Below are 21,623 nucleotides of genomic sequence, written 5' to 3'. Positions count from 1 at the left end.
CTTGTCCCAGTTCTTCCCAGCCAGAGAAGGTCCCTGAGGCCATTAGTCGGGAAAGAAATGGCACTAAGCTGGCAAAAAAGAACTAAACTCCCATGGTTTTGTTTTTCCTTGTCATAATTTTGCCATTGTCATGTGGGTGGGCGCTGGGATTTCCCATACACCTCATCTGAACAGAGCTGGGTCTGGTGGTTAGAAAGATGAGGAAGGGCAGAGTGGCACGGAGATACAGAGGTGAGTCTGGGTCAATGCATCTCAAACAAAATGAATATGAATTCAGATAATCTTTTGGTGACGAATACCAGGTATATGTGCTGGGATGGTGGGCACTGGGGCCGTGGGAGAAGCCTGAGAGCTGGGAGAGGGGGAAGCTGTCAGAGGGAGCACAGCCTCTGCCTGTTTCTGTGTGATGCTTGGAGCAGGGTGAGAGCCTCTTGGAGAAGGAAAAACAGCGCTTCCACCCAGATGGGATGGGTCTGGGTACCAGATGGGACACGCTGGTCCTACAGAAGGTTGCTTGTGGCAGCAGGTCTGGAAGCAGCTCTAGCGTTATGGCTGTGGTTTGTGGTGTGTGGAAATGATCATGGGCACTGAGAGAGCACCACATGCATCTGACTTGTGCGTGGCCTGAGGTTGCAGGCGTTGTGGACCCGAGATGGGAGAAGTTGTTACTGCTGCAAGAGGAGGCAGAATTAGGCATAAAATCTGAAACATGGCAAGAAATTAGAATCCCATAAGTTTCCATGCTTATTTTTTACTCTCCCTATAATTAAAAAAGAGAAGCTGAGGGATTTTGGGCCTTCCACAAGCACTTACCTTGGGCATTTAGCTCCCTACTTTGCTGTGGTCTGGTGTAAAAGTGTTGTGTGGGATGAGCAGTGCCTCTGCCCTGGCAGTGTGACCCTGCCCAGGGATAAATGACTGCAGCTGCTGTCAAGTAACTACAATAAAAATTGTCACAACACACCTCACTCTTGATTCTCATAATTAGGCCAGATAGAGCAGCTACTAATTTGAATAGATCCTGTGGCTCCCCCCAGCCTTTGCAGCAGCAGTCCCTGGTTTTAACTGGGGTATGGAAAGACATTACCTTTTTCTGAGCTATTTGCTAGACTTGCTCACACCCACAAATAGTGACACATGATTTTACTGCGCAGGAGCCAAGCGTAACAAATCAACAAATAACTCATGGTATCTGATAATCCAGGTGACACAGGTGAGTAACTGCCTAAAAACTTACAAGAAGGCACTCGAATGCTGGGTTTTTTTCTTAATGAACTGTGAATATCAGGTTGCATACTTTGGCTTTTTGCTTGAATGGAGATAAAGATTTGAGTCCAGGACGTCCAGGTCTAAGTCAGTTCAAAGGTCCCTGACAAGGGTTTGTCTCCAGGCGAAATGTGCTTCACTCCCCATAAAATGGTCTGAAATGCTCTTGGTGGGGACAGCTCTTGCTGTCCCCACCATCCCATGCCACCCTCAAGCTCCTGAAATCCCCCATGTGAATAAGACCCATCATTCATGGATCATGAAGTCAAAGGCAACATAACCCTCTAATCTGATATCATGGTCAGCACAAGATGTGTGGGTTATTAATTTCAACTACAGCATTTTTATTTATTTATGTATTTCTTCTAGGGAAAAAACAAGCAAACAAGCCAAACATTTGGGACTGAACAATTTCCAGCAATGGAGAGTCCACAGCATTGCTGGGTATGTTGATGCGGTGCTTAATTATGCTGTGAAGTCGATGGAGTTACTGTAAACTCAAGTTATATCAGTGTGACTGAATACCAAATTTGGCCTAGTTACCTGAAAGGAGCACCACTTTGAAGTATCTGTATGTCTTTAAATAAAATTATTCTCCAGCAGAAGATGCAGAAATGCAAGACTTTTCCTCTAAAGCTTAATCCAGCAGTCAGTCAGTCTCCAGGATACCACTGGAATATTAATACCAAATCCAAATTGCACCCATGTTTAAGACAGATAATTGGACTTATTTTATACGTAACTCTGTCTGTTGTCGTTAGGGCTATATTGCTGCTGGCTGTGATAACACTTTTATCTGTTAACTTCCAAGCTGCTACGACTAACACCAGCTACTCCTGAAATGAGTCAGCTAACTTTCTTTTTAACCGTTTGTTCTGCTCCCTGAAGGTGTTATGAATGTTGTGGTATGACAAGCTGGTTGACACTCATTCCTTTAAAGCTTATGTAGCAATTTTACTGTCACAATAGGCTTTCTACAAAATGGGTCCAGAGTTTTGTAGCAGCTGGGCAAGAAACATTTCCCATTTCAGTGTGAAAAACGGAGCGAAAACAATTGTTTTGATTTATTTAAAAGGCATTTTATGATGAAAATCTGTGTTTCAACATCCTTTTTTTTTTTCTCCCATAGGAAGAATTTGTACAGGCTAGCTGAATTATCCAGAAACTGCCAAGGCAGATTTATACTTAAACTGGATTATAAGGAAATACACTGCAACAAATCATTACTAATCACAATCAATCGGTGTGATTAAAGCTCTGAAATCTCTCCTGAAGTTGCATTAATGAATGAGAAATTGCATGCAAATGGCACTGCAGTTCTCAGTCTCAGCCAGATGTTGCGCCTTTCATCTCCCTGCTCACCCAGCATGGTGGAAGGTTTTCCCTTGAGACAATGTCCCCATGAATAGTTTTTCCATTCTGGGTAAAATTTCCACGGGAGGACTGGGAACATTCATCTAAGAGAAAGAAGGAATGCTGTAGCATTATACACCCTAAAAGGATGTTAACCCCTATAGACCAGTCACACTCTAACTCAGGTAAAATATTTTCAGACTAGCTAACTTATCTCTTCACATGTAAAATGTGGTATTCTTCTTAACGTCCTGTGCCTAACTGCTGGTGTTATGCTTGCTATAAATGGCCAAGAAACTACAATTCCCCACCCCAAATGTGAACAGAAAGCTCCAGCACATATTTATCTTTTTTTGGCATACTTTACAGAAATATTTTGAAGCTTAAGAAGTCTCTTGGATTATGTTTGTTTGGTGTTTCAATAGACTCCTGTGGAAGTGCTCACAAAGGATTATTCTTCTTTCTGGTTCATGATGATTTACTTATTCCTCCAACTCAATGTTTGCGTTATACTAAGGGCCATAAAACCATGGCACTGAAATGCATCATTTCCAGATGCTGCTTGTTCTCTTTGCTGGGAGAAAATGAGGAATCACAACCCAGAGGATGCTTGCCAGGCAGAGGATGGAGCCTCCTCTCCTTCGGCTACAGAGTGGGGCAACAAGATCTGTGGGTGCGCCAGCAGCCCACCATCACCAGCGCTGGCTGGGATTGGAGGGTGGTGGATGCCCCTGGGTATGTTCATGGCTGATAGCATCTGAGAGAGGCCCCATAAAGTATAATCCTTAATCCATCTCCTTGGGAGCCCAGGAAGGCTGAAGTAGTCAGTGGGAAGTGCATGAATGTAAGCCCTTCAAAGACAGAACAGGATGAGCGTTCCTCCATGCCTACTGTGCTGGCAGGAACTTGGCCTGCATGACAAAAACCTTTTACAATGTCCCTGTGTCTTATCCTCATCCAAACCAGCCAAAATGAAAAAAGAAATCCCAGATTACCCACCTATCCATGCCCCTTGGGGGACAGACAAAAAGATCCATTGTATGCTCCAGCCAGGAGGCAGAAGATGTGCCTACAACCATTGGTGCACACGCCTGGGAGAGCAGCAGTGTAATTGCTGAGTGGTGAGTACCAGTTTATCATGTTCTGGGATCCTTCCCCATATACACCCACTTTATATGATTCTTTTCTGTTCAGAGGGGAGATTACCTCAGCCTATAAACACCCTTGCAGACAGATAGCTTTGTGCAGCTCTCCTCCGTGTGGCAGAGGTAATGGTGATGACGCCCAGTATAAGGAAACCTGTGTACCACAGGACCTGCCCTCTGGGCTGCTTGGCTGCTGAGTGCCCAGCAGCTGCACCACAATAAACCATGTCCACACTGCATCTGCGGCACCAAGAGCACCATCAGCTCAGCGTGGTTTCACAGCCACTGGCAGAGGCACTGCTGGGAAGAGATGTCAACCTGCTTTAAGATGCTCCCATATACCCGCACAGATGTCCTTCAAAGGCTGGGAGAGGTGACCCAGATCCAGTGCATCCTATCTCCCCAAAGGGTGTAGTTGCAAAGCAGTGCTTCTTGACGCAACTGCTTCTCAGTGACAAGAATGAGGTAGGTGTGTTTCAATGAAGGTTGGCTTTAGCTTCACTCAGTGTGGGAGGATTGCTCTACTGCAGGTCAGCACTGTGAGTGGGTTCACCCCACTCCTACACATGGCCACTGGTCCCAGGCACTGCAGGATCACTTCTCTGGCTCTGGCCAAATGGTACCTGAAGTCTCTCCTAGTGGCTGGTGCTGGTATTGGTGAAGGCGATGAGCTGCACTGATAATGGCGTCTTCTGTGGAAAATAGGTAAACAGGCATTTGAAAAGGAAGAAACTAGTGAGAGGAGAAAAAGAGCCTGTCTATCCCACAGTGTCAGGTTGCTTGGCTAAGAGGCTGAAGTGAACTGGGGCTGTTTCAAGCCAGGGTGTTTGAGAAGGACAAGTGGGCCAGCTGGTCTTGGAGGCTGATCATCTTCTTTTGTAAAAGTCAAAGGGCTGTCTTCCCAGGAGGTCTGCTTTGATTTAATACTCACCTGAAAGGGAAGTGCCTTCACAAGCACTTAATGCTTCTGTGAGCCTATAGCTCATCCCTACAAACATGTGCACAGTTCTGTATGGGCTAGAGTTTAAGCTCATGGTATATCACAGAACATTTTCTGCTTAATTTTTTTCATAGTCTTTGTAAAAATTCCCTAATTTCACCCTCAGCTGTTTACTGAGTTAAATGGATGCACTTGCAGAGGGTATTCATCCCTGGCATTCATCCCAGGTTACCTGGACAACTGCCTGAGAGCCTTCATGTTTGTTCTTACCTTCATGAGCCTTTGTTCCATGGTATAGCTTCTGGAGAAACCTGGCATCTGACCCTATCATTGCTCCTCCAGTTGTGTGAGCAGTTTTATGGTTTGCATGTTTGAGGCTGTGTTCTGCTTTTTTATCTACCTGGTTCAGAAATACTCACTGCTGAAATGTTTCTCTAATTCTGAGCTGACCACAAGATGCTGTGTTCAGCAAAAGTAGGTTTGCTCTTCAAAACCTTTCCTGCTGCCTCTTGGTGCAGCATAGCTTTGTGAATCTGTCTCACTTCTAACAGTGAAAAGTCCCATTCATAATCAGGCTGTTTCTGGCACTGAAGTAGCTGTCTTCTGAAAAGTCTCTCCTGCCCCTCTTCAATCTTTCCCTTTTTAGCTGTGTGGGTTGGGCATGCTCAGCTTCTCAATGGGTACTAGAAGCCCTTGTCTGAAGACTCTTGCAAAAAGGTTTCGCTTCTGTTAAGTGAAACGATTGTTGGAGAGCCAGATGCTGCTGGCGTGTGTTTTTTTCCATGCTTTAGACAGTTTTGCACATTGTTTTCTGTGAGTACATACTTGGTGCTTCTTGACAGTGTCACCCTGGACCCTCAGTTTGTGTCACCTCTCTGCACACATTGCTTTAAAGTAGTTCTTCCTACCTTCAGAAGAAGATTAAAAAAGAATCCTCTTGCAGTGGCCAGTGCATTCCCAGGATGCTTTGGTGCCCTGGAATCCCTGGTTGCTGATGTGAGATTCCCGCTCCACTGGTCACCCTGCCTCCACAACGCTCTTTGCCCTGTCTCCACTTCTGATATGAAATCAGCATTCTCTGCTGGCAGATAAGATGAGCCCTGCGGCACAGTAGCTAACGAAGATGAGTCTTTGATATAATAAGAGGTTAACAGGTGAAAGGAACAATGTGAGAGGAGGAAATCTACCTTACCCTGTAGTGCCAGCACCAGCTGACTCCATCTACAGCTTGTCCAAACAAGAATATTCTGATCTTCTAAAGGCCATTTGTAATTCTGACTATAATCCATGCAGAGGGGTCAGACTTTAAAGTCCTTGTCGATCTTCTCTCTTTCCACTGACACCAGACCATTTTCAGGTCAACATATTAATTTTTAAGTTGTCATTAAGTCTACAACACTGGCATGGCATTTTGAAGTAAATTCAGTAGCAGAGGTTGAACAACACTCATAGATTACTAATTTATGTAGCTTTTATAAAAACAGAGTACAAAGATGCTTTTAAATAACAGTCTTTTATTAATCCTATTAATACTAATTACACAGTACTATAAAACAAAATTTTATATTTAGCTTTGAACTTATTTTACAGAAAAGAAGACGGCTTGCAGTTACAAATGAAGATCTTTGTGGGTAAAAAATAATGTTGTATATAGCATGGCTGCTGCCTTCTATTTCTCGTCTGGAATGATGAGATTCATCTTCGTAGAAAGAAAATACACATTCTCAGTCTTCACTGCCGTTGGGCACCTGTAAGTTATCTCAAAACTTAGCAATATGTGAAGCTTTTCCATCCAGAATTGAAGTGATGGTGCTAGGCAACACATTGTCTTCAAACACAGAAATTGCCTCAGAAGTATCAGTTGATATTTGATGTAGATTGGATCAAGAATTTGATGGGCCTGAAAAAACGGCAGTTGATTGACAGCTGTGAAGGTAGACTATGCTTTTTTAATACTGCTTTGAGGGAGGCCTTTCTTGGTCAGCATCCTGTCAGGGCTGTGACTGTAAAGTCTGAGCCAGAGCCAAAGTGTACCAACTGTTGTTCATTGACATGCTGATGTCTGATTTTGTGAGGGTTGGGGTTACCCTTAGAGAATGAGCATGGGCTATTGAAGCAGCTGTACATGTCTCTAAAAGCCTGCAGGAAGGGTGAGCTTTGCACCAAGACGTAGGGGTGAGAAGGTAACAGGCGTCCAGGTCATCCTTGTTCCCATCACATCAAACCAGGGAACTGCTCAGCTCGCCTGGCTTTCAGGCCAGGATTTGGATAAGTGGATTTTCTCTGTCTTATTTTTCTTCCTCTGCTACAAATGGAGCTGAAGGTCCTTCAAAGAGCTAAACATTAAGTTTTGGATGCCTGAGTCATGACAGGTGAATCCTACCCACACATTGAACTGGTAAATGAAGCCTCACACAGGCCCTTAAATGCCTGTCTCCCCAGAAGCTTTGGTCAGCACAAAAAAGGCTTGAAAGCTGCACTTCCCCCTTACGACTTGGAAGGTTGCAGGTACTTTCCCCTTTGCCTGGAGATCCTGTTAGAAGGCAGCAGAGGCCCGTTTTACTGCCATAACAAGTTAATTAACTCCATTTTCCCCCAACGAAGCTGAGCAAAGGATTTGTGCAAGCCACATGCACTATATTGAGAAATAGGGCTTTTCTCCCACGTTCTTGCTGTGCCCACAGTGATATGGCTAACAAAAGCTGTTATCTTCTCAAGAGGAAAAATCATACTTCTGAATTATTTCCAACGGCCTGGGTTGCTCTTTTGGTTTCTAACTAAACTCGCTGCATTAGAAGAAATCTCCATCACGAATTGCCTTCTTTCCTCACCAAGTCCTTGTGAATCATCCATAAGGGAAAAACACGGTGCTGCTACCGTGCTGAGTGCAGCAGCTGCCAGGCTGCTCTCCTCATCTGCTGCAAGATGATGCCCAACATGAGTGTTCAACAGCTTTCATCGGTCTTTCATATGACTTGGGAAATTCTTGGCCTTCCCCCCCCCAAGTTGATTCAACCAAGATATGCCACCAAGGTTTTGCAGAAGAGGTTTCCAGAAACTACTTTTTCATGGCAGGGTTGCCTATGACAAGAAGTGTAAAAAGTCTCTGCAGATCAGGAAACTTACTCCGTGGTGCAATCTGTGTCGGAAAAAGTTCATTCGCCACTTTTTGTGCTTGGCTCTGCCAGGGCAGATTCAACATCTCGCAGCTTCGATTCCCGCGAAGCACTCTCAAAATATTTGTCACAGGCTGCTTTTGCTTGAAACCTATGAGAGCAGAGCAAGCTGTGCAGCACAGCATGCCAGCATGCTTGTGAAAAACCCCTTCTGGGTGCCTGTCAGTGCTCTGCTTAGCATTTACCTTTGCACTTGCTCTAGCCATTTTCTTGACCTTGTGTTTACCTTCATGGCTCTTACCCACTTCCTGGCTCAGCTGCAGATCTTGTTGGCTGCTCAGACATTGCTGCACATGCAGCAATCTGTCAGCTAGAGAGTAGCGCCACTGGGGAAGAAACGTGCTGATTTTCTCTGACATTGGCACATGAATTTGATTAAAATATCAAAGAAATCATCCATTGATGTAGGTGTTTTTTAGACCCATTTCCATGACTCCACAGAGGTGCTCAAATAGATGTTTTTTCTGACCACCATAAGAAAATGTTGGGGTTTCTCACGGAGCCAGTTGCTACCCATGCTGTAACAGCAGTGTTTGGGATGAAGAGTTATGCAATCTATGTGCCAGTGACCCACAGCTGATGATTTGCAAGCCACCCATCAGGCCATTGAGCTACTCTGATGATTTCACAGCACCAGCAACCACTGAGTGTCCTTTCTCACCTGCAGCTGGGTCAAGCTGAAAACTGAAGAGGGAATGGAAGTGGTCTGCAGGGACTTTCTTCTGTGCTGTGTTGGGCCACAGAATACTGTCCTATCCCTAGAGAAACAAGAAATAAGGGGAAAGGTTATAATGAAAATCTGTAATGCTGCAAGACTGCAGGAAGACAAAGGCATATTCCTGAAAACTGTCAGAAAAGGAAATAAAACCAGGAACTGTCCTGGTGAGTCACAAATATTTGGACATTACTGTCTGTAAACTACAACCATTGATAACCAGTCATCTGCTGAGAAATTCAGTGTACTCAACGGTGAGATTTACAATTTCCCCTCTCAGCTACCACATTTTGATAGCTTTTTAGGAACATGCTGACATCTTTTGGGGCTTCTTTGCCGTTGTCCTCACTCTTTGTTGTCTTCTCCTTTTCTTATCCTTCCCACCCTTCAAAGAGACCTCTGTAAGATGACTGAATGCCACCTTCTTCACTCTTTCTCCTCTGTCCAAGTTGCCAGATGTTCAGAACCGGTTCACGGTGGTACCCTGGAGGGTCTGAATGATGCAGGGGCTAACACCATAAGACAAGGAGCGTCAAACACAGTTATTGTCCAGCAGTCAGTCTAAGGGTGACCTGGAGACTGCTGGTGACAAACCAGTTCATCTCCCAGCCTTGGGCTAATGCCTCTGTAGCTTCCTTCTCCATGGCCTTGGGGCTCTGGAGAGGGTAAGTCCTTTCCTCACCTCTGTGCTTTCTGGCATGCTGAGGCATGGAGCCTGCCTGGTTTGGGAAGCTGACTTTGGATAGGTTACATGTGCTGGATTGTGGGTGTTGCCCTGGAGGAAGCTGTGTATCTGCTTCACACGATGAGTGCCTCTCTGCTGACAGAGAGCTGGGAGGAAGGATCTAGCCAGGGTCAGACTGGTGCCTGTATTCGCACTCCTGATTTAGTTCCAGTATTAAAAGAAAACCCCTACTCATTAGATTCGTATGAAGGAGCAGCAAAGAAAGTGCCTATTTATGGAAGCTGAAGAGAATCCACAGAGATGTGGGCTGCTGTTATTTGTCTGAATGGCGCCTCCTGACATCATGGGTGGCTGGAAAGGCTTGCTCAGGAACAACAGAGAAGGCAGCTCTGGCTGGCTGTGTTAAAGCCTTGACAACACTTTCAGCATTTATCATTGTGTTTCTTCTTTTTCCTTACGGAATTCTTATTTTGCAGGAAGCTTGATGTGCAGAGAGGGTAATGCTTTTTGAGTCTTGTGGGAAAAGTATTCTTGCTTGTTTGCAAAGTGACTTTTCACCCACACCACAGAGATTTTATATAGGGTAAGATAGGTGTTCAAGTAGAAACGAGGAAAAAGCTGTAAGGAAAGGTTCAGTAAAGAATAATTATAAGAAGATATCAACTGGAAGGAAAACATATCTGGTTGGTCTGGAAGAGATATAAGCAGTCCTGCTTTTTGGCACCAAATTTTCTGTAATATAAAAATACAGTTTTGCGATGAAACTGTACAAGCCTCAAGTTTTTAACAAACTCATGTATGTTAAAAATTCTTCAAAATTAATTTTTGCCCCTTGTCCATTTTATTTTGACTCCTGAGTCCTTCTTAGTTTTTTATCCAGACACTCAGAGGCCATCACTGCTGGGTCTTCCTGGGCAGAACGCTGGCAAGAAATGCTGAGGGTGCCTTGGCATTTATTCAGGTGGGTCAAGGAGAGGGCAGCTGGCTGCTTGATACACCACTTCATCAAGAGCTGTCAGTCCCTGGCATCCCCGAGCCTGTCAGTCAGAGTGTTGTGCCCGGCTGTTCTGGACAGAGCACTGCTGGGTGAGGGCTCCTTTGCCAACTCCAAATCTCGTGACTTTTTGCAGCACTCTTGGGAACACCACATGGAAACGCAGCCCGGGGGTGCTTACTCGAGACCTGTGGGTGTTGCAGGGCAATGTCAGCCATTCCCCAGGATTAAAGGGAAAGTAAATGCTGACTAGATGATGCATAACAGAAAGGAAGGTGCGGGACCAACTTTGCAGTACACACTCAACCGGCTGAACTTCACTGCAGTGTAAACTGGAAATGCAAAATTACTTCTGACTGCACCAGAGGCAAGAGCTCTGGATCCATTCTTCCATTGAATCTCTGCAAGGTGGGGGTGTGAATGTGGCCAGGGTGAGCCCTCTAGAAGACATCCATGCATACCTGCCCTGGATACTTGCGGAGGTTGCCAGTTGTCCGTTAGAGCCACAGCTCTGGAATAAGAGTCCTTCAGTGCCATGTAAGTATTCTTGTGGGTGGTTTGATACATGTTCTCCTTCTTCATACATTGCCCAAGTCTAATTTATTTCATTGTTTTGTGCTCATTTTCCTCCTTTCTATTTTTTCTTCTCCTTTCTCACTTTTTTCCCCCTTGTTGTGACTTCTTTTTCTGGTTTCCTTATTTCACCCACCCTTTCTTTCTATCTCCACTCAGCCCTTCCCCTCTGACCCCTTCATTGCATTTTCTATTCTCCAGCAGCTCTGTCTCTCATCAGAGTGAATGAGGAGTCCCTGTGAGTCTGTGCCTCAATGAACTGATCCCCACCTCAGCAAAAAGGGGGTACAAGAGAGTCCAGTTGCTGCCTGAGACTCTACTTTAGTTTTATTTGCTTGGTGTTTTTAGGGGTTTTGGGTTTTTTGTTGCAAGCTGCTTCACCAGGCAGCAGGGTTGGTAGCCACAAGTGGAGCAAAGAGTGAAAGTGGGAGGCTTTCAGGGAGCCACTGCTGATTTCTTTGCATCTAAGCAGCATTTCTGTAAGGTGTGGGTGGATGGGTCTGAACAGCCCTGCTACTTATCCCTTTGCATCCAATGCTTTTCTCCACCTTCAGCCCCCTCCTAAATCTCATCAGAGATCCCCATCTCCTTCTTGAATAAAAAGAGAAGCCACCAAGCTGTTGCCTGCCACGTGCCTTCCTATTGCTGGTCACACGTCATGAGCTCGTCTCATCCTGGTTGAGGTTCACTATTCTGGGCTTGGCAGATGCAAATGTAAAATTGAAACTGCTGGTTGCTCTTCTTATCTGTTTTCAGGGCAGTACATGGTGTGCCTTTGCCTTTAGGTACAACCTGCCACTGGGACCTTGCTGGTTTCAGTTTCATCAGTATATTCTTCTTGCAGACCAGGCATAAGCAAGGTTTGCATTGGCAGCACCAGATCTCAGAGCACTTAAACTCTTAACCAACAGAGCTGCAATGGGCAGATATTTTTATACCTATTTTACAGAGAGGTAAAAAAGGCAGCACAGAGTTACTGCATTTCACAGAAGAAAGAGGATGTGGCTACCTGGTGTCATCGTCCTGCTGTGGACATTTAAACCATTTATACACTACAGACCTTACCTATTGAGCATCCTCCCCAAACACTGCCTCCTGCACTGTGTTAGTCACCAGCAGCACAGGAATATATGCATATATGCCAAAATACTGTCTTACTATTGTTGTCTCAGCATGTCTGCATCTATATAAATTTAGTGTAAAATATATATAACAATATCATGCATATGCATTTGTGCAGCGTATACATAATACATTCATTTGTATGAAAATACAGTTGTACGCGTATAGAAATATGCTTTTGAAGCATGAATTCAACAATGGAGAAAAATATTTGTTTTAAAAAGTAAGTTTTTATTATACCACAGCCCCTCTGTTGGTTCTGGCTATAAATTATTTTTCTTGTTGATGACAGGTAGCTATCAGTTTTCCAGTGAAACAAAGGAAAGGAAGATGAAATAGTTGTCAAGCACTGCATTGTACCAAGCCGTGAATTTTCCTTCCTACAGGCTGAAGAGAAGCCACTGAATTATATTGTAACTGTCAAGCGTCCTGCTTTTAGTTTGTTGCTCAAACACAATAAAATTATTTAATATACAAAAGCTATCATGCGAAGCTAGTCAGTTTTTCCTCCAGCTATACATCAAGGAAAACAAGAAATGAAAAACGCACCTGAAAATGTTGAAACATTGACAGTAGGATGTGGGAGAATATTGTAAGAGACCATATTTACGACAAAACAGAAACCCAACACCCTGGAAAACGTACACACCGCTTGAACTGTGTTTACTTCCAGGCACATTGGCCTTTGCATAGGGGTGGGCCGGGTGATTCAGCTGAACCTGAAACCTGATAAACTCTTGCCTTCTGTTTTTACATCACAGCTAGTGATTGTACATGACACATTAAAACCAGATATCGCTGCACTGACACTACCTTTGGTATTTATTGTATCCATCCTGGTAAGGATTGTTTATTGCCTCTGTTGTTCTTCAGTCTTTCACTTACGGAGGTGTATACAGGATGCAAGAGGGTATCTATTTAAATAGGAGGTGTTGAGCCTAGATTGGGAGAGTTGAGAGGTAAGCTTCTGTCAAATACTTTCTTCAGTTTACCTTCTTCTTCTGTTCATGAAATGTGGCACCACACTGGTTCCTGGTAACTTATGCCTCATTTGAGCTCATTCAGTGAATATAGTTCTGTCCAAATGCTATTAAGAGCTACATTTAGTAGGAATTTGAGACACATTAACCAGTAAAGTCCTCTTATTATTTCTTTTCTTTGACTGGAAAAGCATAGCATAGGAGTGCTTCTGACATGAGCTCTTGAACAAAGAAACTTAAAATTCTGATTCTTTTAAACAGCACAACTTAGAAATGGTTTCCATGAAACCCTGCCCTCAAATCTTGTTTACATTTTTGCAGATGCTGAGAACAAATGAGGTATGAACAACATCAAAGGAAATTGTCCAAAAATACATAGTAAATATTTTTACTAGCTATTTTTAATGAAAAAACATTTTATTAATGCTAAATTATTTTTTAATTGATGTAACTAAATATTTATTGCAGCATTTCTTTAAAGCCAGGGTGGTCCAACCTCAGCAGCCAGTAGGTTTGTACTGAGATTTCTCTCCTTTTCCCAGTCTGGGAAGCATTTCCCACCTTCACTCCTCTTGATGGCTCCCTTTTGCCCCTCCTGGCAGCAGTGCCCACAGATAGCTCTGGCCACTGTCTGCCACTGAAGATACTACAGAGAAATTGGGGAAGGAGGAGGTTTTTAGCTGCAGGTTGTTGCTGTCCAGTTTGAGGACTCACTGTCAATTGCTGGTGGTGAAGAAGAGGAGGAAGAGAAGGAGGAGCAGGAAGAGGAGGAGGAGGATGCAGCAGCTGCTGCGAGAGCCCCGGTCACAGCAGCCCAGCTCCCTGCTGCGGGTGGTAAGGAGATGAAGGAGATGGTGTTTGGCAGCTCTCCCACCATCAGCCATAGTTCCCCCTTCCCTCTGAGAAGGGATAAGCTGCCTGGAGGCTTTCTGGATGCTGGAACTGCACCACACTGTGTGAGGATCTGGCAGTTCCCGACTCTGAAACATGTCCAGTGGGGCAGGCAGCCAGCACAGCCAGCGTGTGGCCCTCATTTCAGTCATACAGATGTAAATCTAGAAGGGCCCTGCTGCCTCTATGGGGAGCATTTGGGATTTTCCCCTTTGTGTAGCAGGAGATGGACCTGAGGCAAGGCAGCTTCAACCCCTCACCAGCAAGCACCCTATCAGCTCTTTGGTGACATTAAGTTCTTGAAACCTAAGGTCTGGGTCTTGGCAGACCTTCAGAGTCTGTCTCTGCCTGTGTGTCTTCCGTGAGGTCCTCTGCACATTATGTGGGTTCATGGTGGCCCAATTTGCCCCCTGAAAAGTAGAACTAATTGTTTTGCCTTTCTTTCGCTGTCTCTCCGCAGTGCTCAGTTAGCCTGTTAACCTGATGCTGTGTGGCACAGCCTTTTTCTTGCTGTTCAGCTCAGGAGGGCTGCAGCTCTTCTGTGGTAGATAGGTGCTAGTGTACAGTGGATAACAAGAAATAACGTAAAAGTTTGTGTCAGGCAGGCTGAGCGCTGCTTGTTTTGCTTGAGTAAGTGGTCCCTTGAGATTAGATTCATTCTGCCCTTTTGGCTTGCACTGAGCCACTGGGCACTTTTGGAGCCCCGAAATCTTGGGGGTATGATGGCAAGGGAGTCAGATATTGCACATTTTCCATGTACTATAAAATGAGGTAGGTGGAATCTGCAGACCTGAAGGTAGCTGGCTGGAAATGAATGTGAACTACTCACAGCAAGATCCTGGCATCCCCTTGACTGGTCAGCTCCACCATCTGGGGGGGGCATGTGTTTCTCTCCATTGACCACTGAATGACCCTAAGTGTGACACCCACCTCTCCCTGGGCCAGCTGGACCCCAACCTGCCTTTGGGTACTGCTGTGCAAGGCAGGAGGTGAAGGACAGGATGAAAAAGGAGCAGAGGCATTATCACTACCAAACTGTGGTGAGGGATTACCAGGTCCATAGACTCCCTCTGGGGTTTGTGGGGTTGGTGGGGAGTGATGCCCCCTCCTAAGAGGTAGCTCACAGCAGTACAGAGACTGCCTTTCTCCAGTGGCTGTGTAGGAAGCCTCAGACCAGTTGGGAGCTCTTCAGACACTCTGAACTCCCTTAGAGGGGCATTGTGAATTCTCTGCCTACCCAGGACATGCCCAAACCCTGCTGTGTGGGGAGGCCCTCAGTCACCCTGGGAAGGGAGGTGATGACTGAGGTGCCACACCACCCTTCTGGTACCCAAGCTCCTCGGAAACATGGACTAGAAACCATAGTCAGTCTCTTCTGAGAGATGTGAGAAGAAATTGGAGGTGCTGAACTCCCCCACCCTTCCTCAGAAAATAAGCTCTTATTCTCCCAGCTCTTATGATACCAGGTGCAAACTGGCATTTTATGATTGCTTTTTGTTCTGTTAAAATGTTTATACTCCCTCAACATGCACACACATGTAAGAAAAAGCTGTACATAGAGTATGAGTGCTTTCAACTTCATGTAATCTCTAGCTGAATTTGATCAAAACCTCAAAAAACGCATTATACAGACAGTAGTAAAAAGACAGTACAGATCCTTTATTTTGGCTGCCTCAAACACAGAATATGAATAGAAGGCTCTGCTTTATTCCAGTGATGATAAAAGGCAATCTTCAAGTCTTTAATTTGGAAAAAAAAAAAAAGAAAAAAAAAGATACAAGTCAATGCTAAGGATGATAGGAGATATTGTATTGTAGAGGAGTGGAAAACGGGAGCAGGAGTAGGAGTAGCAAAATGAAAAGGTGGAGTGTAGGAGGAGGGCCGTGGGAGTAGAAAATGAATTGTGGTGCATCCATCAGCATTTCAGCATTGTGGGAGATGAGATAAACTTAACGCTGTCATTTGTAGATGCAGTAAAATTTCTTGTACTGAGCCACTGCTATGCTGAGATGTTTTAGTAGGAGGAAGCCTCCCTTCAGCAGCCAAATGGGTGGATTTGTTCACAGCAGCATGTTCTAAGGGTGGTCAGTGGTGTTGGGGTGTACTGGGAGAGAGGGGCTAGAGCACACAGCTCATGTGACCCTCCTGGCATATGTGTCACTTCGTTGCTTTTACTCTAAAATTGGTTGACATGAAGGGATTCAATCCCCAAATACTTGATGGGGAGAAGAAATCCTATGAGGAAAGAAGAGGATCATGTATGGGTGGACAGGGGCCTTACAAAAGGGCTCACTCACCCAGGCAGTGAAGCTGAAGTAAGAGCAGACTGTCTGGGTTACTCATCACAGGCAAGTGCACTGCATTGTCTCATCAACTTTCATCCTTCCTCCAACCCTCAGCAGACCTTGGCCCAGCTGATAGCATGCAATAGTCAAAACCCCCGCTGCAGTGGCTGTTGCATTGTGAGCCATGGGGCCCCACTTGCCAAGAAAGTGCAGCATTTTGAAGGCTCTAGTTTTATTACTTTCTACCCCATGTCCCTCACCCCTCACTGAAAACTGCTTTCTGTATCCACTGCTATGTTTTGAGCTGCAAGCATACCAGTGATGTGGGGCACAAATGTAGCAGAGCCCCCTGAGAAGGCACAGTGAGCAACGGCAATGCCATGTAGGGTGAAGAAAGGGCAATACAGCCCTTACCCTGCAGAACAAGCCAGACTGAACTAGGAACACACCAGTGCTGAAATCCCTTAGCAGTAGCTTTCTTTCCAGTTTCCACCACTGGCATATGACAAAGGAAAGCTGGCTTTTTTTTTTCAACATCTGCATATACCAGTAGAGGTCAGGGAATAACATTTCTACTTTTGACAAAGTAAAAAGCAAGGAGTGCAAGACTTAAAAAAACCCTCATGAGAAAGCCCAGGTAATAAATCCATTTCCTTTCACAGGACAGGTGCCAGCCTGGCTCTTAGGCTGGGTTTGGGTTTTTTTTCAGACACCAAGGAAAGAAAAAGAAAACGTTTCAGTGTTCTCAGGCAGTTCTTTTGTTTTGGCTCCCATTTAAACACGTCCATTAGCTGCGCGTCCCTGGCTGCTCCTCACCATTATATAATCTCTGCTTCTCCAAGGCAGGGTGCTCTCCCTCAGTGCAGGGCAACTACTGTAGCTGAGTTGTGTAATGCTGCCAGATAAAGCTGTTCCAAGCTGAAACGTGGCATGCAAGTTATTAGGTTGAACTGGGGCTGCTTTTCTTTCTCTTTATTTTTTTCTTTTTTAAACTGGAAAAGGGGGTTTCTAAAATCTGTGGACTAAACAATGCACATTTGTGGGTTGAGTCCTTTAAAGGGTTTGGAAAACATAGAAATGACTTACAGGCAAAACGACTCTGAAATTTGACAAGCAGCCAATCTATAATAAGGTATAATCACCTTTGGTATTTGAGAAAATAAACATGACAGAAACAGTGCTTTACAATTTGATCAGTTACACCGCACTTCTGCATATGTTGCACTGACTATGCAGTTAGGTGTCATCACATGTCTTAAAAGGTGTTTTCATAATAGACGGCGTGTGCATGTAGATGTATGATCTGTCACTAAATTACATGCTGTGGGCCTAAATCCAGCCTCATGCTCTCTCTCCTTCATTATTGTTACTCATTTTCAGAAAATATTTTTATGGGAACAATGACCACATTTAAATTCCAGTAACGCTCCCTGCCTTGATGCAGAGAGGAGGGGAGAGTAACAGGTTTGCTGGCTCACCGGTGACAGTTACCTCACTCCAGTGGTTCTTCGACAGGCAACATCAAATGCCATGGCTGGTTGTGAATTCTGTGACATATTAAGCCGTGTCTGAGGTATGTTTTCCCAAAAGCACTCCCTCTATGGAAACAAACCAGATTTTCTGAAAACGATGGTTTGCCAGTTTGAACATGGTGTTGAGTCGTGCTTCATCCCTGGGATCGTTTCCCTAGCGTAAGCAAATGTCTTCCTTTTAACTTTAAACGGAGTAACACTTCTGTGTTGCCTCAAACATCTATCTCTTTGCACGTTTATGGGGTCGGGAGGCAGAGGTGCCTGTCCTGTAACTTCTGCCCCTTTGGAAAGAAGGAATACAACCCTTACTTGTATTCCCAATAAGTCTGAAAGTCCCATCAGTATACAGTATTCTCTCGAAGGCCAAATAGTGTGGCCTTGGGCTTTGCCGGGAAAATATATAAAGCATGTTTAATAGTTGACTTACAATGAAATTATCCCGAGCTCCCGTGCCTGCCCACGGAACAAACCACCAGCTCCCGGTATGAAAACACGCTCAGCCGAAGAGGAGGTTTATCACTCCGGGAGGCGCACACACTCTCTGGCGAGGAGCCGTCCTGACAGGCAAGGAAGGGGGGAGGCAGGCAGGGAGGGCAGCTGCCGCAGCCCACGGTTCACGGTCCTAGGGGCAGGCAGCCGGGCTGCTGGGGGATTAGCGGGGAGCCGCCGGGACTCGACCACGTCCGCCGTGCACCCCCTCAGCAGCCCCGTTGCAACCGCGGGATGCCCCCAGATTCCTCCGATCCCCGGTCTCGGCGGGCAGCGGGGCCGTCGGTGCGGGCGGTAGGACCCCACCGACAGCAAACAAAGTAGAAACACTCTCGGGGGCATTTTCAGTGGCCCCCACTGCAGCTGGCCGTGCGAGCAGTTACTTCCCTGGCTCCCGGCGGTCGCAGGGCACTCGCTCTCCGGAGGGACAGGGGAGCCCCGCACCGCCCCTCCGCGGCGCCGAGACCGGGGATATGTGTGCGTGTGAGGGGACTCCGCCGACCGGCCGCAGCTTCTCAACCCCTCCGCCGCCGGAAAACAAAAACCACCCAGAAACAGCACGGGGGCATCGGCACCCTCCTGCCAAACCGGCCCCGCGGCGGGAGGCGGGCGGGCGCGCGGCGCTGCCATTGGCGGGGCGCGGGCCGTCCCACCCCGCCGGGAGGAGGAGGAGGAGGAAGGCTGGAGGCGGGCCCGCTCAGGGCGGTCGCTCTAGTCGGTGTGCGCCGGGCGGTCGGGTCGTTGCTGCTGTTGCTGCTACCGCCAAGGAGGGCAGGGAACCGGGAGCCGGACAAGGGCAGGGCGGCGGGGCCAGAGCCGCGAGGGGAGTTGGCGACCGCGCTGTCGGGGCCGCGCCCGGAGCTTGCATGGGGCGGCGGCTCTGAGCCCTGCCGCCCCACTGCCGTCGCGCTCCCGCCCCGGCCCCACCATGGCCGAGGCACCGCAGCTGGTGGACATCGACCCCGATTTCGAGCCGCTCCCGCGGCCACGCTCCTGCACCTGGCCCCTGCCGCGGCCGGAGTTCAACCCGCCCAGCTCGGCCACCTCCAGCCCAGCGCCGTCGTGCGGCGGGCAGCCCGATGGGGCGGCCGGGGCCGCGGCTAGTGCCGCCGCCTCAGGAGCGCTCGGCGCCGACTTCATCAGCAACCTCAGCTTGCTGGAGGAGAGCGAGGACTTCGCACCGCTGCCCCCCGCCGCCGCCCCCCCGGAGGCGGCCGCCTGCCGCTGCGGCGACTTCCCAGCGCCCGAGGCCGGCTGCCGACTTCACCCGCCGGGACCGCCGCCGGTGCCGCCGGTGCCACCACCCGTAGCCGGTCTGTCGCCGGGCCCCGTGTCCGGGCAGCCCCGCAAGAGCAGCTCGTCGCGCCGCAACGCCTGGGGCAACCTGTCCTACGCGGACCTCATCACCAAGGCCATCGAGAGCTCCCCCGAGAAGCGGCTCACCCTCTCCCAGATCTACGAGTGGATGGTCAAGAGCGTCCCTTACTTCAAGGATAAGGGCGACAGCAACAGCTCTGCCGGCTGGAAGGTGAGGAGCGGGTGGCAGGGGACACCGCACCCGAGTGGGGCTCCCGGGAGAATCCGCCGCGGCGGTGCGGGCGCCGTGCTCTGCGCTGCACACGGTGCCACCCGGGCAGAGGGAGCCGCGGGGCTGCGAACTGCCGAGCGCGCTACCCGCCGCACACTTTGCAGCGCTCCAGCTCCGTGCTGCTGCTTTCTTTCCTTAAAATACGACTTCACCCGTCCTCAGCGGCAAAGCCGAAGAGGATAAAAAAAAGAGGTTTTGCCCTCCCCCCGGTGGGGCACAGGAGGGGCTGGGGCTGCAGCCCCCCCGCTCTCCGTTCTCCGCCTATCCGCCTCCCCCCCCCCCGCCCTGCCCCGCCGAAAGCAAAAGTTCACGCCGTGTCACGGCGCCATCCCCGGGCAAACCCGTCGAGAACACCGCCGCCTCCTGGTCCCCCAGGGCGGCCGCCGGGGCCGGGGTTCAACACCCGTGTCGAGGGGTGGCCCTGGGCTCCGTAGGGGCACCATCGCCTCCCCCTGCGGCTGGCTGGCCCCGATGGGGGGTGAGGGGCGGCCTCGCCAGCAGCGGGGTTTGCCCTCAGGTGACGGAGAGGGGGCAGAAGCAAACAGGGATGGGGAAAGACCGGAGGCAGGACAAGGGTTGGAAAAATACCGCGTGTTTAATGAGTAAGCTGCTGTATTTGTCTTGATGGCTTTGTTAAACCTTGGTTGCGGGAGCGTCTTTCTCCTGTTAAATAGTGCTGCAGGAGGAAACTCTGTCCCACTATCTGTAGCCGTAGCAGGCGGGCAGCAGTAGTAACCTGTTGGCTGTAGGGATTTGTGCTCAGACCTGTACAGGCTGGGTCCGAGAGGCTGCGTCTGCTCAGAGTCAGGCTGTAAGGCCGGCTTCTGAACGCTGCTTCACCCCCAGGTCCTGAGGGAGCTGCTGGCTGGCCACTGTCCTGGGCACATGGTGTTGCTTCGCGTGGGTCTGTGAGGCCACACTGGCCTTTGCCCACCGTGGTGGTGGCATTGCGAGGCCCGTGGTACCCTCCAGCTCCACATCCCTGTGCGTGGCAAAGCCTAGATGCTGCTGCGAACAAACCCTGCTCCTCGGAGGCCTGTGCAGAGGGCCATCGCTCACCTGTGCCCCTGCTCACAGCGGAGGCAGACGCGTAGTTCTGCAGCACGGTTGTGTGGGAGCATTGTCAGAATGAGCTTCAGCCCTCTGTATGAAGACAGAGACTCCTCAGAGATTAAATCTCCTCAGAGATTAAATGATGGCAATAAATGTGTGAGCTGCGCACATAGCATCGGAGCATTCTGGTGTGTTCGTGACAGTTTCAGTTAGGGCCAGCCAAACTCTTTGCTTTGCTTCTGAGGATCTGTATTACATGCCTTTTACAAAACAGTGTTAACTCAAACCCTGTATTTGTGTATTTTTAATTGCACATCTGTTTTTAACTGTCACATCAGTTTTTTGTAAATTTAATTTTTTAGAGGTAAACAGCATTCTGCTAAGGAAGTGGAGTTAATCCTAAACTAATTTTTAACTGGAGGCTTTTAAGCTCTTTTAGGGTAATTTGTTAGTTTCTGTTAATGTGTTTGACTAAAAAATGTAAAGGCTAATTGTCTAAAGACATCTTTCATGGAAACCCTTAACAAGAGTGAAATGATTGATAGCTGGCAACTTTTAAATGAGGTAACTTGTCACTTGAAAAGGGTGGTTTTTTTTTTTTTCCTGTTGTTATTTTAGTCTCCTTGAAAAAAGCCAGATGCATCAAGTGCCTTTTCAGAATGAGTAGAAGAGAGCTAAAAACCAAAATAAAATCAAAGTAAAGAAATCCCAAATTCAAGTGAGCAAACTCCACTAGCTGTGTAATTTACAAGGCACTTCCTATTTTATTGCTGCTTTTCCTGTGGTGCTTTAGCAACTTTTCCATGACTCCCTCTGACAGATTGAGCTCTTCCTGT

General features: G+C 47.6%; 1 protein-coding gene across 1 annotated transcript in view; it reads left to right on the top strand.

The window, feature by feature from the left end:
• Positions 1-18,998: 18,998 nt before the first annotated feature.
• The window catches only part of FOXO1 (forkhead box O1), a 64,901-nt gene continuing 62,276 nt past the window's right edge, over positions 18,999-21,623 (top strand). The window contains exon 1 of the mRNA XM_062618913.1: positions 18,999-19,674. Coding sequence (XP_062474897.1) covers positions 19,075-19,674 — 600 coding nt within the window. The 5' untranslated portion in view covers positions 18,999-19,074. The remainder of the gene's footprint in view (positions 19,675-21,623) is intronic.

The sequence above is a fragment of the Pezoporus occidentalis genome, unplaced genomic scaffold, assembly GCF_034315485.1.
Source record: "Pezoporus occidentalis ecotype Australia unplaced genomic scaffold, CSIRO_AGI_Poc_V1 ctg207, whole genome shotgun sequence".
NCBI classification, from domain to species: Eukaryota; Metazoa; Chordata; class Aves; order Psittaciformes; family Psittacidae; genus Pezoporus; species Pezoporus occidentalis.
This window is presented reverse-complemented; position numbering and strand designations above follow the sequence as displayed.